General features: G+C 42.1%; 1 protein-coding gene across 1 annotated transcript in view; it reads right to left on the bottom strand.

The window, feature by feature from the left end:
- Trim44 (tripartite motif containing 44) overlaps window positions 1-2,685 on the bottom strand; it is a 111,859-nt gene extending 109,174 nt beyond the window's left edge. Inside the window, exon 1 of the mRNA XM_046456082.2 lies at window positions 1,799-2,685. Within this exon, the coding sequence (XP_046312038.1) occupies window positions 1,799-2,461 (663 nt within the window). The 5' untranslated portion in view covers window positions 2,462-2,685. The remainder of the gene's footprint in view (window positions 1-1,798) is intronic.
- Window positions 2,686-14,358: the final 11,673 nt, after the last annotated feature.

Raw genomic sequence — 14,358 nt, 5'->3', positions numbered from 1 at the left:
CAAAAATGAAAAACTCTAACAGCAAGCAGTGGTGAAAATATAGAGCAAGCGGAACTCATACTCTTCATGAAGGTGCAAACTGGTACGACCACTTTAGAAAACAGTTGGTAGCATCTGATATTACTGAAGATAGGCATAATCTGTGACCCAGCAATTTCACTCCCAGATTCATAATCTATTTAAAAACACAAGTAACCATATACCAGGACACATAAACAAGAATGTTTATACTGACACTGTAACAGTCCAAAGCTTCAAGAATATTCATTTATGACAGAATAAGTAACTTGTAGCATATTCATAAAATAGACTTCAATACAGCAACGAAAATGGATGAATCTTGCATTTAAAAACTGAAGCAAAACCCAAAAGAATGTATAATAAAAACATAATACCAATAGTGTCAAGTTCAAATAAATTTAGGAATGCATATATACGTGGTACAAGTATAAAGATAAGCAAGGAAACTACCCCAAAGTCAGCATAGTGGTTACCTATGGGGGAGAGACATGGTTGTAACTGAAAAAGTGTATAAGTGGTGTCAATATTGCTAGTAATATTCTACTTCTTACCTGGGTGGAAGTTATATCACTATTTGCTCTATAATTGTTACTGTGCATGTTTTTACATACTTTCTGAATGTGTACTTTACAATAATAATAGCAATAATAAAGGAAAAATGTCAATACAAGGGATTTTCATTATCAAAATATGCTATCCAGCTAGGTGCAATGGCATATACCTGCAATCCCAGACTCAGGAGACTGAGGCAGGAGGATCACAAGTTAGAGGCCTGCCTCAGCAACTTAGCAAGACCCTCAGCAAAGTTCTGTCTCAAAATAAAAACATTAAAATATTGGGGGTGAGGCTCTTAGTAAAACTCCCCTGGATGCAATTCCCAGTACCAAAAAAATTTTTTGTTATCTCAATGCTAGCAACTGTAAGGTTACTTAGGGAGCAAAAGTTTTCATAATATGACATTTACTAATGTACTGATCACTTAATGCTGATCACACAAACTTCTCAACTTGATTAACATCAGTTTCTCTTGCTTGTTGTGAGCATCCAAAATACAAATACATTTGCAAATTCATTTTTTCAACAAATATTTACTAAATTCTACTACTTGCAAAACACTGTTCTTAGAGTACCAGCAAAGTCCAAGGTAAGTAAAAGCCCAGACAGAAAATCTGAGAACCTTCATTTCTACCCCCATTTGGCCTTGGCCCTCTTACACTCCCTTACCACTCTTACACTTCATGTGTGAAACTCTTACCAAGTTTCACACATGAAGAACCAAAAAGCAGCATCCAAGGCTCACATCAAGTAATTATGAAAATCACTACCCTAGGGAGTATTCCTGGCAGAGGAATCACTGCTTGGATTTATTTGACAAAATCATGGTTTCCTGTTTTTAAGGAAGCAGAGATCCCTCTATCAAAAACTCTCCGTCAAGGCACTAGTTTTGACAATGATGGTGCTTTGGAGATTGACCAAAGTGGGGGTCAAAAACTTTTAAGGAATGCTTTGCCTGGGATCCAGAGACAAGAGGCTTGCAATTTTTCAGAAATTATACACTAGATTTCATATGTACACATATGTTTTTTCAGGTTAATGGCCATACCTTCAAGTGATTCTCAAAGTTGTTCAACCAAAAAGGGTGAATAAGAACAGCTCCCAGGAAGTTGAATAGTCTAGCTTTTGAGGGACAAGTCAATGTAGTCACTGCGAGGTCATCTGAATTGAAACCCACCTGTCCTGACCCCTAGGCCTCTGCTCTTCAATACCCAATACTTACTCTCAATTCTTCGAAGGCTTCATCTAGAGTGGAGAGCTGGTGGCCCTGGTGAGCCCCAATGACTGGACACAGGACACAGATGAGCTGCCTATCTTCCTGGCAATAGGTGCTCAAATCCAGCCCATGGTCTGGACACTTCCTCTTGGCCACTCTCTCGGCTTCCATTTCTATTTCTGGGTCGAATTCGCTTTCTGCCTCGGTTTCCCCTTCTGCCTCCGACTCTCCTTCTTGGTTGTCTTCCTCCGCCTCGCTCTCTTGCTCATCCTCCATTTCTTCCTCACTGTCCTCGTCACTCTCTTCGTCGCTCTCGTCCTCGCTCTCTTCCTCCGTCTCGCTCTCTTCCTCCGACTCACTGTCCTCCGACTCGCTCTCTTCCCCCGCCTCGCTTTCTACCTCCCCGTCCTGCTCCACCTTGGCCCCGACCTCTTCCTTCCCGGCCCCCTCCCCGCCGGCTCGCGAGGTCCAGGCCTGGGCGCCATGGATGTACTCTGCCAGGTGGTGACTGAGGAACTTCTCCTTGTGCGCCTCGGCGTGGCGGCGACAGTAGCAGAAGCCGCATTCTCGGCACACTTCCTCGGCCCCCGGAGCCTCGTCGGGCTCGCACTCGTCACACGTGCCGTCGTGAGGCAGCTCCTCGAAGGCCGCGCCCACTCCGGAGGCCATGTGGGTGCTGTGACGCGGCCGAGGCCTCCGGGCCCGCGGGCTCGCCGCCTCCCCTCGGCGCGGCCTCCTCTCTTCCCTTCCCCCGGCGCCGGGGTCCCCTCCTCGGGAGTCGCCACTCGGCTGGGCCGTGCGGCGTCCGGGAGCGGGGCTTGGGGCCGCGGCCGCCCTCGCCGGGCCGCGAGCTCAAGGCCTCCCCTCCGGCTCGGCCTGCTCGCGCGGCGCTGCGCAGCGCTTCCTCTGCTGCCGGCACTTCCGGCGCGGCCGCTGGCGCCCCGTCGGCCCCCGCGCTGCGCCGCGCCGCTGCTCGACCTCCGCTGCCCGGGGAGACCGCGGCCGCCGCCGGCCCGCACCGCCCCGGTTCCACTTTCCTCTCACCGTCAGGCGTCCTCCTTTCACTTCCTGAGTCACTTAAAGTGGCAACGGCCCTTTTCTGCTTTTCCCGCGGGGCTCAGCTCCGCCACTCGGGATCGCAGCATCCCCGGCAAAACGAGGATGGATGCAGTCTCCCTCTCGCTGCGGGGGCGGACGTTGGGCCCCGCCTCCCCCGCTCCCTCCCTGGAGGTGTCAGTCTTCCCCATAAACCTCCTCTAGTATGGGGTCCGGGTGGACTTCGGTCTTTCAGCTGCTAGGTACAGTCCCAAGTGTTCTACAAGGTGCGAGGACCCTGTTGTTTACCATACTGAATCTGACCTCTCAGGATTTCCACCGGCCCCAGAAGGGCTATGTTTGTTCTCTCTCCTAGGCCCAGGGAATCTCAGAGTCAGGCTGTGCAAGCAAATGTTTCCCATCCTTAGCGGACTGAGCTTTGTCTGTTTGCAAAGTCTATTTGCATTCCTGCCTCCTAGGGGCCCAGACCCTTCCCCCCCCCCGCCCCCCCCCCCAGCCTAACTTGAGTTAGACTGAGATATCCAGAGTATTTGTCCAGTGAGAGTTCCAGTCTGACTCCTTCACTCCTTTATGGAAGGAGCCCCTCTAGATTCACATTAGGTTCCAAGAGAAAGGATTAAAGTGCCAAATCTTTGCATGACTCTTTAAAAGACTGGTGTTAGAAGACTTATTGCCCAGGGCTCCCAAATCCTAGGACCACTACTGAATCAGCATTGTGGTCACACTCAAGTTAATTCATCATTTTGTTTTCCATCTTTAAAAATAAATAAATAAACTTTGTAAAGTCAAACAATAGGAACACCTATCTCATGGGTTATTGTAAAGATGCCTGCACTGTTGAATGTTTTTAAGCTTTAAATATTACTTTTGCACAAATTATAGTTAGTGCTGGAAATGGCCCTTTAGAGGAGGTTTTGAAATGTATTTTAAATATATAGGGTATTTTTGTCTGGCTGCTTGTATTTAGACCACATTGATGTCTTTTCATTCACAGAAAAGCTTTTAAAGCTTTTTTTTTTTTTTTTTTTGTATTGAGAGAGGAGAGGAAAAGGGCCTTTTTACATAGGGGAGGGAATATGGTTGATGACAATGAAAGGGGTTGGAAAGGTGTCCGTTTTCCATTGATTTCCTTAGATAATTTTAAGCTAGAATTTCCAGATGATCTTCATAAAAATACTAGGGTACAAGGAGTGTCTCCATGGATAATGTATGGTTAATCTTTGAGCAATTTTGTTAGATGTTTATTTTTTAGAAACTTTGTTTTAAACCTCAGAACAATTCTAAAGAATTCTGAAGAGCATTAGGTTTGTTTTGTTCCAATTTCATATAGTTCTTTTTTCCTTCAGTTCATTTCTCTGAAAATTATTTCTGTGTCTGCATTGGAAACAAGGATTGATGCACCATTCTGAAAACAAAATGCAATCAATGCCAACTCAAACACCAACATTAGTATATTTAGTGAATAGTGTTTCTTACTTGGTTATTTCCACCTCCTTCCCTGGCGAAACAGGAAGCAATTTAGCCTTTAAAAACATGTTATTGCATTTAGGAATCTTTTTCCATTGAAAAAAAAAATGTTGTTTTTTTTGTTTGTTTGTTTTTGGTTTTTGAGACAGGGTCTCATTATTTTGTTAGGCTAGCCTTGAACTCCTGGGCTCAAGTAATCCTCTTACTTCAGCCTCCCAAAGGCTAGGACTCTGGAAATATGAGTATGTGCCACCTCACTTGGCTGAAACTATTTTTTCAATGTCTTTAAAGGACATTTGTGTATTTAGGATCTTTGGTGAGAGGAGGGAGAGGCTTGTTGTTATCATTATTATTATTTCTTCTTAATCATAACCTGACAGAGTTAAAATGTAATACTGTGCAGTTCAGTATCTGACACTTTACAATCTTTGAGCCTTGTGAAGACAGGGTTTGTGAGGCAGAAGCTGACAAAATTATTAGAAAGGGTTTTCATAAAGTTCTGGTTTCATAATGTGCCAGTGTCAATGAGGTGGATCTTCTGTACCCTCTACATGGAAATCAGAACCATTCAATTCCCTCTAGATTTGGAAGCTTTGGAAACATCCAGAGATAGACCCCTTGCATAGAAAATTTTCTCAGAATGTAGCAGTTTAAATCAAAATATTATCTCACACAGTTTCTGTGGTCCAGAAATCTGGGAGTAGTTCAACTGGGTATCTCTGTGTTTTAGTCAGCTTTTTCACCACTGTGACTAAAGGAACTGGCCAGAACAACTGTAGAGGAGGAAAAGTTTATTTGAGGGCTCACAATTTCAGAGGTTTTAGTCCATAGAAAGCTGGATTCTTTCCTCCTGGCTCGAGGTGAGGCTGAACATCATGGAGGAAGAGTGTGGCAGAAGGAAGCAGTTCATATGGTGATCAGAAAGCAGAGAGGTCTCTACTTGCCAGATACAAATACATACCTGAAATCCTTGCCCCCAATTCCCACCTCCTCCAGCCAGACCCTACACTTCAGTTACTACTCAATTAATCCCTATCAAGGGGTTAATTCACTGATTTCTCTTCTGAACCTTCTTACATTTTCTTAACATGTATGTGAGCGTTTGTGGGACATTTCACGTCCAAACCATAACACTCTGGCTTAGATCTCTCAAGAGATTTTAGTAAAGCTGTTGACTGGGCCATAGTTTCCTGAAGGCTAACCTATAAATATAGGATATGCTTCCAGCATGGTTCATACATGTGCTGTAGGCAGGGGGCTTCACCACCTCCTACAGTACTGTTGATTGTCCTAGTGACATAACGAATTCTCCCAAAGCCCTGGATGCAAGAGAGGACAAAATGGAAGATGCTATGTCCTGTATGACCTAAACTCCGAAATTACACACCATCATTTCCAACACAGCTTATTGATTGCCAAGATCAGCTCTATCCAGTGTGGGAAGAAATTACACAAAGGCACAAATACCAAGAGGTACAGAATCTTTGGAGCCACCTTTGCGGCTAGATATCACAGTCTGCCCTTTGATCTCCAACGATTCGTGTATCTCTTAATGCAATTACTTTCACTTCCCCAAAACCCAAAAAATCTTAACCCGTTATATTGTCAATCCAGAATCTTGTCACCTTAATTGGGTTTGAGTACAAATAAGTCTCCTGTATAGAAGTTCAACTCCTCAAGTGTAGTTCCTCTTCATATTTATAACTCATTTATAATCCCAAAACAATGATGGGGCAGGCTTCAGATGATTGGGAAAAACATTCTTATTCAAAAAAGAGGAAAGATAGGAGTATCTGAAGAGTTCCTCAGCCATAGCATCCTTAAATCCAGTTTGGTATCTGATGAATTTCCTTGATATAGTTCAGGTCTACTCTTGCATGGGAACAACTTTCTATGATTCTTGACTTCACCCTTTGGATTCTTTGGTCCATTCTCTGAGTCATCCTTTTATATTAAAAGTAGCACATGTTTGCAGCTGTATAGTTCTGTCGGTTTGCTTCCTTCCAGTAGAATTTAGGGAGCCCAAAGGTCACTTTGATTTTGTACTCTGTGTATCCATGTTAGCAGTGTTGTTGCCAATGTAATACCTTTAATGTTCTTTAAGTCTCCTGTAAATCTAATGGATTTCACTCTATTGGACAAAACTGATATCCACAAATCTCTTCAATCTACAGACCCTGGGCTCCATTCATAGCACTGCAAAAACTTCTTCAAGATAAGTTTTTCCTCTAATGGGGGAGTCCCTCTGTTGAAACTGCTAAGGTACAATACCCTAAGCCATCTTTGAAACCCTATGTTTGCATGCTCCCCTAAATCAATTCTTTAGACCTTTTTAAGGTTTAAACAAAGGGGTTTACAGCCATACTCTCACTTCATCATTTGGTGATGTTTTTCTGGTAGCATTCTGGAGTTAATCTGTGACTGGAAACAGTTTCTTTGTTTTAGCATCATTTGCCATATGGAAAAGCTGGGAATTTTAGAACCTAGCTATTTCTAGATTCTCTTTCTTTCTTTCCTTTTCTAAATCCTTCTTTAGATAATCCCTTTCTTTTCACATTTTGGTATATCTAGCTAGAAGATATTGCCAGAATTTTCAAGACTCTGCAGGAGGACTGGGGATGTAGCTCAATGGTTGAACTATTGCCTATCATACAGGAGACCCTGGGCTCCATTCATAGCACTGCAAAAACAAATAACGAAACCCCATTCTACCAGGAAATGTTCTTAGTACCACACATGTTCTTCTTTCCACATGACTGCAGTTAACAGTGTTACTAAGCTTCTGCCTCTACATAACAATCACCTCTTTCCTCCAGTTTTCAATAACATTTTTCCCATTTCCCATTAAATCCTTCCCCCTGTAACCTTCTCAAAGACCATCAGGGTTCCACTAACAGTTTCTTGAAGACTCTGGGCTTCCACTAACATTCTCCTCAAAGTCCCTCAACCTCTGCCTGCTGTCCAGTGCCAAAGCCATTCCAACACATCAGTGTTGTGGTATGAAGAACCTCACCCTGTAAGGAAATCTGTATTTGTGGTCTATTGCTGCATAACAAATTACCCCTGAACTTTGAGTCATCATGGGGCTGATCACCATGCTTGGCATTGGCATTGTCTTCTGGCTGTGCTTAGCCACATCTGTAAGGCATCTCCAGGATGCTCAGTGGGAAGCAGATGTGGAAGGTCAGGGCACTTTGCAGTTTTGACTAGTTTGTGAATGTAGGTGGGACTCTAAATTAAGAAGGGTCTGCTGTTATGTGGATATTAGCTCTTAAATTTTTAGACATTTGAACTCTGTTCAAATGAGGAATCGAATCGTATTTTCAGAGAGGTGAAGGAACTCATTTTAGGCTACCCATGCAGAAGGTAAGAGAGTTGGAATTCAAACTCAGGTTTCTCTGACTCTATCTTACCATATTCATTAGTGGGACAAATAGGTGGTACCCAGATTGCCAAACAGTTTACCAGCAACTTTACCCATCTTTCCCTTCCAGCTGTTAAATCAATTTTGATTTCCTTCACCTTTTCCAGAAAAGAGTTGAGTTTAGTGAGATTCACAACATAGTACAACTAATTTTAGGGGGGAAAAAAACGTGAGAAGTTGAACAGAGAACAGAATGGAATTTCAAAACCCACTGCTTTGGGAAAGGTATACGCACCGCCTCAGCCAATCCCATTCTTGTGTAATTATACTGTCACTTCAGTGACTGGTTTCATTTTCCCCAACAAGCCCCTGAGATCATCTAACTCTCATCTCATGCTGTTATCATATTAGCTAGCATCTTATCCTGTTATGTCAGTGCAGTGAAATATGATATCTCCCAGCCCATCCCAGCCCTGCCAAAATATAAAGAATGAAGCCTTTAAGGCTGGACCTGACTGTCTTCCTCAGAAGCCTGCTGGAGATGGATACACAAAATAATTCTTTGGCCCCACATTCTTCTAAACATGTTCATTCAGTGCTTATAAGTGACTGGTTCACTGCTTGGTAATATTATAAGCCTCTAAACACTTCCCCCTTCAAAAAATAAACGCCTGCAAAGATAACTCCAGATAAGCTCTGATCAAGATATTTCCATTACATTCAATCTGTTACTTGCTCGAGATACCTATTTTCATAATCACAAGAATTTTAAAGATTCTCTTGATACTTGTTTCAGTTTTCTTTGGATACATTCTACAAATTCCCTGCTAGTGGATGCTTCCACTTTACCAGTGTGAAAACTACAGGCAGGGGGAGAATTATTTAAAAGAACATCCAGTCAATTGTGAGTCAATCTCTGACTTCCTTCCTGGTCTTCAAGCCAGCTCCCTAACCTCCTGATGATGCTAATTCTTTTTGTCAAAATGATGGTTTTCAAACTGTCTCCTTGGAAATGCATTCTTAGGGGTGGTCTTGCCTTTTATCTGTGTGGGCTGAAAAGAATGAAGGCAGACACTTAAACATCTGTGAGATCAACACTCTTTGGGAGTGACTAAAATCGCCAAATTTGCCTCCAGTTGGAAATGCAGTCATCTCTGGACTGGAACTAATTAGAGACTTTGCATTTCAGAGGTTGGTGCGCTGCCCTTGTAAATCAGGGATTATGAGGGAAAATCTCCCTGAGGCTTGTTCCTTCTATTTATTTATTTATTTTGGAACTTTGGTACAGATAGGCCAGTGAATCATACCACTCAGATCATAATCTGTCCCTTGTTCATGAAAGACAACCCTCTTATTTTATTTCATTTAAGTTTTATTTTGTTTTATTTCTCCTTTATCTCCAAACCCCACTCCTATTCCCCCAACTTTTTCTCCCACAGAAACTATCTTTAATGTGTTTGATAAATGTATGTGTGTAACGTATGTATATGGGGTATGTCTTTTAATTTTTTTCTCTTGTTTATGCATGTGTTAAGCTTTGTGTAATTATGGCACTAAAGAATGTTTCTTGTTTTATTCATTTATTATTTATTTATTTATAGTACCAGAGATTGAACCCAGGGGTGCTTAATCACTGAGTCATATCCCCATCCCTTTTATAAATTTTGAGACAGAGTCTCACCAAGTTGCTTTGGATTTCACTAAATTTCTGAGCCTGGCTTTGAACTTGAGCACCTCCTGCCTTGGCCTCCTAAACCACTGGGATTACAGGCATGCCCAGTTCTGTTTTATTTTTTTACACAATGGTGTGATTGTTAAAATCTTGTATATCTGTCAGACATGGTGGTACACACCTGTAATTACAGCTACTTGGGAGGCTGAGGAAGGAAGATTGCAGATTCAAGGCCAGCCTGGGCAACTTAGTGAGACCCTGTCTCAATTTGAAAGGAAGGAAGGAAGGAAGAAAAGAAGGAAAGAAACAAAGAAACAAAGAAAGACAGATGGGCAGGCTAGAAATGTAGCTCAGTGATAGAGCACCCCGAGTTCAATCCCTAGTACTGAAAAAAAAAATCTTGAATATTCTCTCTTTAACAGCATTTGATATCATCTACCTTTTCAACTTTTCTGAATCTAATGGATATAAAATAAAAACTCATCATGGCATTATTTTTTAGTGTCTTTGCTTATTAATTAAGATGGACAACTGTTTCTTCTCTTATTATGTAAATAACTATTGATAATTTTTGCCTACTTTTAATTGAGTTCTCTGTTATTTTATTATTGTTCTTGCGGCGTTTTCTTGTACCTTCTAGATATAACTGTAGTCAGTTCTACACATTGAAAATATCTTCTTTCAATCTGTCACCTATTAACATTGTCTACAGTGATGTACTTTTTGAAAAGAGATGTTTGTTTTCATATAATCAAATCCATTCTGTTTAAAAAATCATTCTCCACCCCAAGATCATAAATACATGCTTTCAACATCTTTTATTTTAATATTTTTCACATTAAGGTTTGTCTTTATTTCATCTTGGTGTATGGTTTGAGGTAGGAATCCAACTTTGTTTTTCTCTTTGGATTGAGACCATTTTATCACTACCTGACTCAATTTAAAATCTCAACCATGAATGAAGAAGTTTATTTGATGAGAGGTACCATAATAACATAGTTAAGAGTGGAGATTGGGGTGGGGGTGACAAGCAACATATTCCCCCATTATGTTCTGTGAAATTATCACATTTCAAAAATAAAAAGGTTTTAAGAAAATAGGTTGCCATCATAGTAATTTAGACTGTGATGACCAGACATTAGAGGAGCAAAACTGAAGGAGGTAGCCATCCTGAAATTTCAAGTCAGCCTCTTCAGATGAGGTGGGATGAGGAAGAACAAGGAGTTTCAGGGTGGGCCATTCATTCACCCAGTAAGTATTGACTGCTTTCCTGGGGCCAGGTACTCTTGTAAACTCTGAGGATGAGCAAAACCAAAGAAGGGTTGCTAGCATATTTGTAATATCAGGATTAGTTGACCTTATTCCATCTCTGATTGGCCTTCTGTGTGTGATGTGGTGAGCTGTGTGTGTGTGTGTGTGTGTGTGTGTGTGTTTCACCCAAAGTTCCCGGCTCATAACACCTGTAGCTCTTTCCTAACTAGAACAACAAGGTTAAAGTATACTGTCTTTTTTCCTTGGTTCTATAGTAGCTTTGTAACAACTTGACATCCATGAAGTTGAAAGATAATCTTCTGTTAGAATGTTGGGGCTCTTTAGGCCTCACAAGTGGACCTTTTCCTGCCCTCCTTTCACCTGCTTCTTTTTCTCTGCAAGGTAGGCTTAGAAACTAGGCTTTCTCTGCACTTTGGCAGGGCATAAGAACTGAAAATATACCCTAATCTCCCCACTGCCTTTCTATCTTAGAGTTGGTGATAAAAAAATTCTTTGACTAAAATTATCTGATAGAGATCATAAACCACCCCCACCCCCCACTTCAGAAGGGATCTTGCCTCCTACCTGGAAGAGAATGCTGCCCAGAAATACCACGGAGAATCTGAACAGACAGGGCTTGCTGGGTCTCCCCACTCAGCCTTTTAGCATCAGATCATACCCTTTGGGCAGTCCTATTTCTCTTTCTCTCTTAGCTAATTTCATTTTCTTCCTTAAATGGTTATGATAGGATATGACTCAGTGGTTAAGTGCCCCTATGTTTATTTTATTTTTTTAAAAATTTTTAAAAGTAATTGTTTTTTTTTAGTTGTGTTGGACACAATACCTTTATTTTACTTATTTATTTTTATGTGGTGCTGAGGATCAAACCCAGGGTCTCAAACATGTGAGGCAAGGACTCTACCGCTGAGCCACAACCCCTGCCCCTATTTCTTTTATTTAAACTAAGGTAATCAGGTGGGCACTGTGGAACACTCCTATAATCCCAGCAGGTCAGGAGGCTGAGTCAGGAGGATCACAAATTCAAGGTGTGATCCTCCTGCTCAACAACTTATCGAGGCCCTACGCAACTTAGCGAGACCTTGTCTTAAAATTTAAAAAAAATAAAAAGGGCTGGGTATGTGGCTCAGACATTGCGTGCCCCTGGGTTCAATCCCTGGCATAAATAAGAAAGTAAGTAAGTAAATAAATAAATTATAAGTAGATCGCTTCATAAAATGAAGTCCTTTGGGAAAAAAAATCAAACATAAGATAACCCTTTTCTTAAAAATAACCTGGGGGCAGGCATCTTGCATTGCATCTGGGCATTGAGAGCCATAGTTACTATGCTTCCCTAAAACCAAGCCACCTTGCCACAACTGAGTTTGTGCTTGCCCCTCCCTCTCCTGTCATGGCTGCCTCATCTCTTCCCCTGCTCACTCCTACCACTGTGCCCTGCCATGCCTGCTGTTGTTGCTTCATAAATCAGAGAGCTATTATGTGCCTCCCCTACTGTATGGCGAGCTCCTTGGGAAAGGGGCTGTGTCTGTTGACCCCAGTGTCCTTGGCACTTATGATAGCATCTGGTACCAAGCTTTCTTCCTTGAAACCTGAGGTAGAAAGCTAAGAGTGAAACGGATTGACAGCATGGTCAAGGACTTGTCATCCAAATTGGGATACTCTGAGAATGAAAAGCGCACTATTGACCATAACCTCGGGACACTAACTGTAGACCAGAACCATTCTGTATAAACTGTCACGTACAGTCCTCCCTAGAGGGTGACAAGAGGCAGCCCTAGATTTCTAGTCCCCAAATAATCCTCCTAGATCAATATTTTACCTTTTGGGTGCCCAACTTCCTTTCTATTTACCCCTTCTTTTCCATTTCTCTTGCCTTCCTTTTTTGCCCCTTTCTCCTGCTCAGCAAGACAGTACAAATTTGCTAAACCACAACCCTACAATTCTCATCCTTTACTTCATGGGTAATTTAAGCATGAGAGGAGTCCATGAATCCTAATGTGGTGAGTGTGTGGGGGGAGGTGGGCAGTGTCTTGAATGTAGCCTTTCTGAGAGATGAAAATTCAAAAGACTTTTTTCACTTCCCTCCTCAGAAGGAGTCCTAGTGACTCAGAGCAAATGTTCAATAAAGAAAAAACTCTTTGAGTAATCCAAACAGATCTACTCTGGCTTCATCCTGAAATCTATATCTACCCTAAGGCACATTTAAGATGTGATGAGAGTTGGGCTGAGTGGAATCACTTCATCATGCAAGAAAGAAAAACTCCATCTGCTGTGAAAATGCCCTTGTGAGTCAGCGGAAGCTGTATATCATGGTGGCTAACATGCAAGCATTTCAGAACCTGCCACATCTGTATTTGAACCCTGGCTCCACAGCTACTTGGCCAGGAAACTCTAAACACATCATTTAAACCCTTTAATCTCAGCTATCTTATGTGAAAAATGTGGTGGTCTTATCAGACCTACATTACAGACTCATTGTGAGGATTAAATGAGATAATGTATTTAGCTCTGTGCCAAGCACATAATAAACACTCAGTATGATTTATTACTTTACATGCACATCAATTAAAGTTACAAGTGCACTCATTTTGTCTGCAAAAAAAAAAAATAATAATCATGCCAGGTGAAGGACCATGCAGTGGACTGAAAATACAGAAATTTCCTCCAAAAAAAAATACAGAAAGTTCCTCCCAAGCCCTTCCTGTGCTAACCTCTGTGGCTCTGCACAAGGCTTTAACTTTGCTGTCTCTTCAGCTGAGCACTGAGTGAACCGGAGTAGATGATTCCTGTTCCTGTTTTCCATTTCCATGCTACACACCACCCCAGCCTTTATTACCTCATTTGAAACAATGGCAATTCATCATTTCTCAGGATCTTGCTAATTGTCTGGGCTTGGCTGGGTGGTTCTTCTGCTCTGAATGGTGTTGGGTGGGGCCACTCATGCGGCTGCTTTCAACTGGGCCTAGAACATCCCAAAAGGTATCACTCAGATGCCTGGCAGCTGTGTTTGGCAGCTCAACCTTCCTCCCTCTGCCCTCACATCTTCTAGAGCTATTGTCTCACTGCATAGCCCCTGGAGCCAGAGACCCTACACTTCTTCAGTGGCAGCTGGCTTCCCAGAGGACAAGAAGGGAAGCTTCACAGTTTCTTAAGGCCTAGACCAGATGTTGCACATTATTACTTTCACTGTGGAGTACTTGTCAAAGCAAGCCAGAGTCCAGCCAAGATTCAAGGAAAGAGGGGAAGGCTCACCTCCTGCAGACTTTCAAAGTTTTGTTATAAAAAGACATGCAGGATGGGAGGGATGATTGGGGCCATTTTTTCAAAGCAGTTACCACAATCTGTGTGGTACATTCTGGTTCTGAGATTCCATATTTGAGCCTAAAGCTCTACATCAATCACAATTCTCCACTAGTTTCTGGACTGTGTGACTTCCTCATGCAGTGCCTACTATGTTCCAGTTCTTGACACCTTCTCTGTTCTCAGTTTAAACTCCAATAGACATTTTTTTTTGTTTCTGTCACCCCCAGTAGTGTCCACTCAGCCTCCTTCTGGTGACCAAACTTCCCAGTATCCCTCCAGACACACTGGTTACATACAACTCAACTGCCATTCCTCCTTCTTCCTTATGAACAGAACCCTGATTTATCTGTATATTTAGATATTAATCTTGTCAGTCCTAGGGCATGAACCATCCTAGAGTGAAGTAGCTCACGAGAATCCCATTCACTTTTGCCA

Source organism: Marmota monax, unplaced genomic scaffold (assembly GCF_021218885.2).
Source record: "Marmota monax isolate L192 unplaced genomic scaffold, Marmota_monax_Labrador192_F-V1.1 WCK01_AAM20220418_F8-fsc00047, whole genome shotgun sequence".
NCBI classification, from domain to species: Eukaryota; Metazoa; Chordata; class Mammalia; order Rodentia; family Sciuridae; genus Marmota; species Marmota monax.
This window is presented reverse-complemented; position numbering and strand designations above follow the sequence as displayed.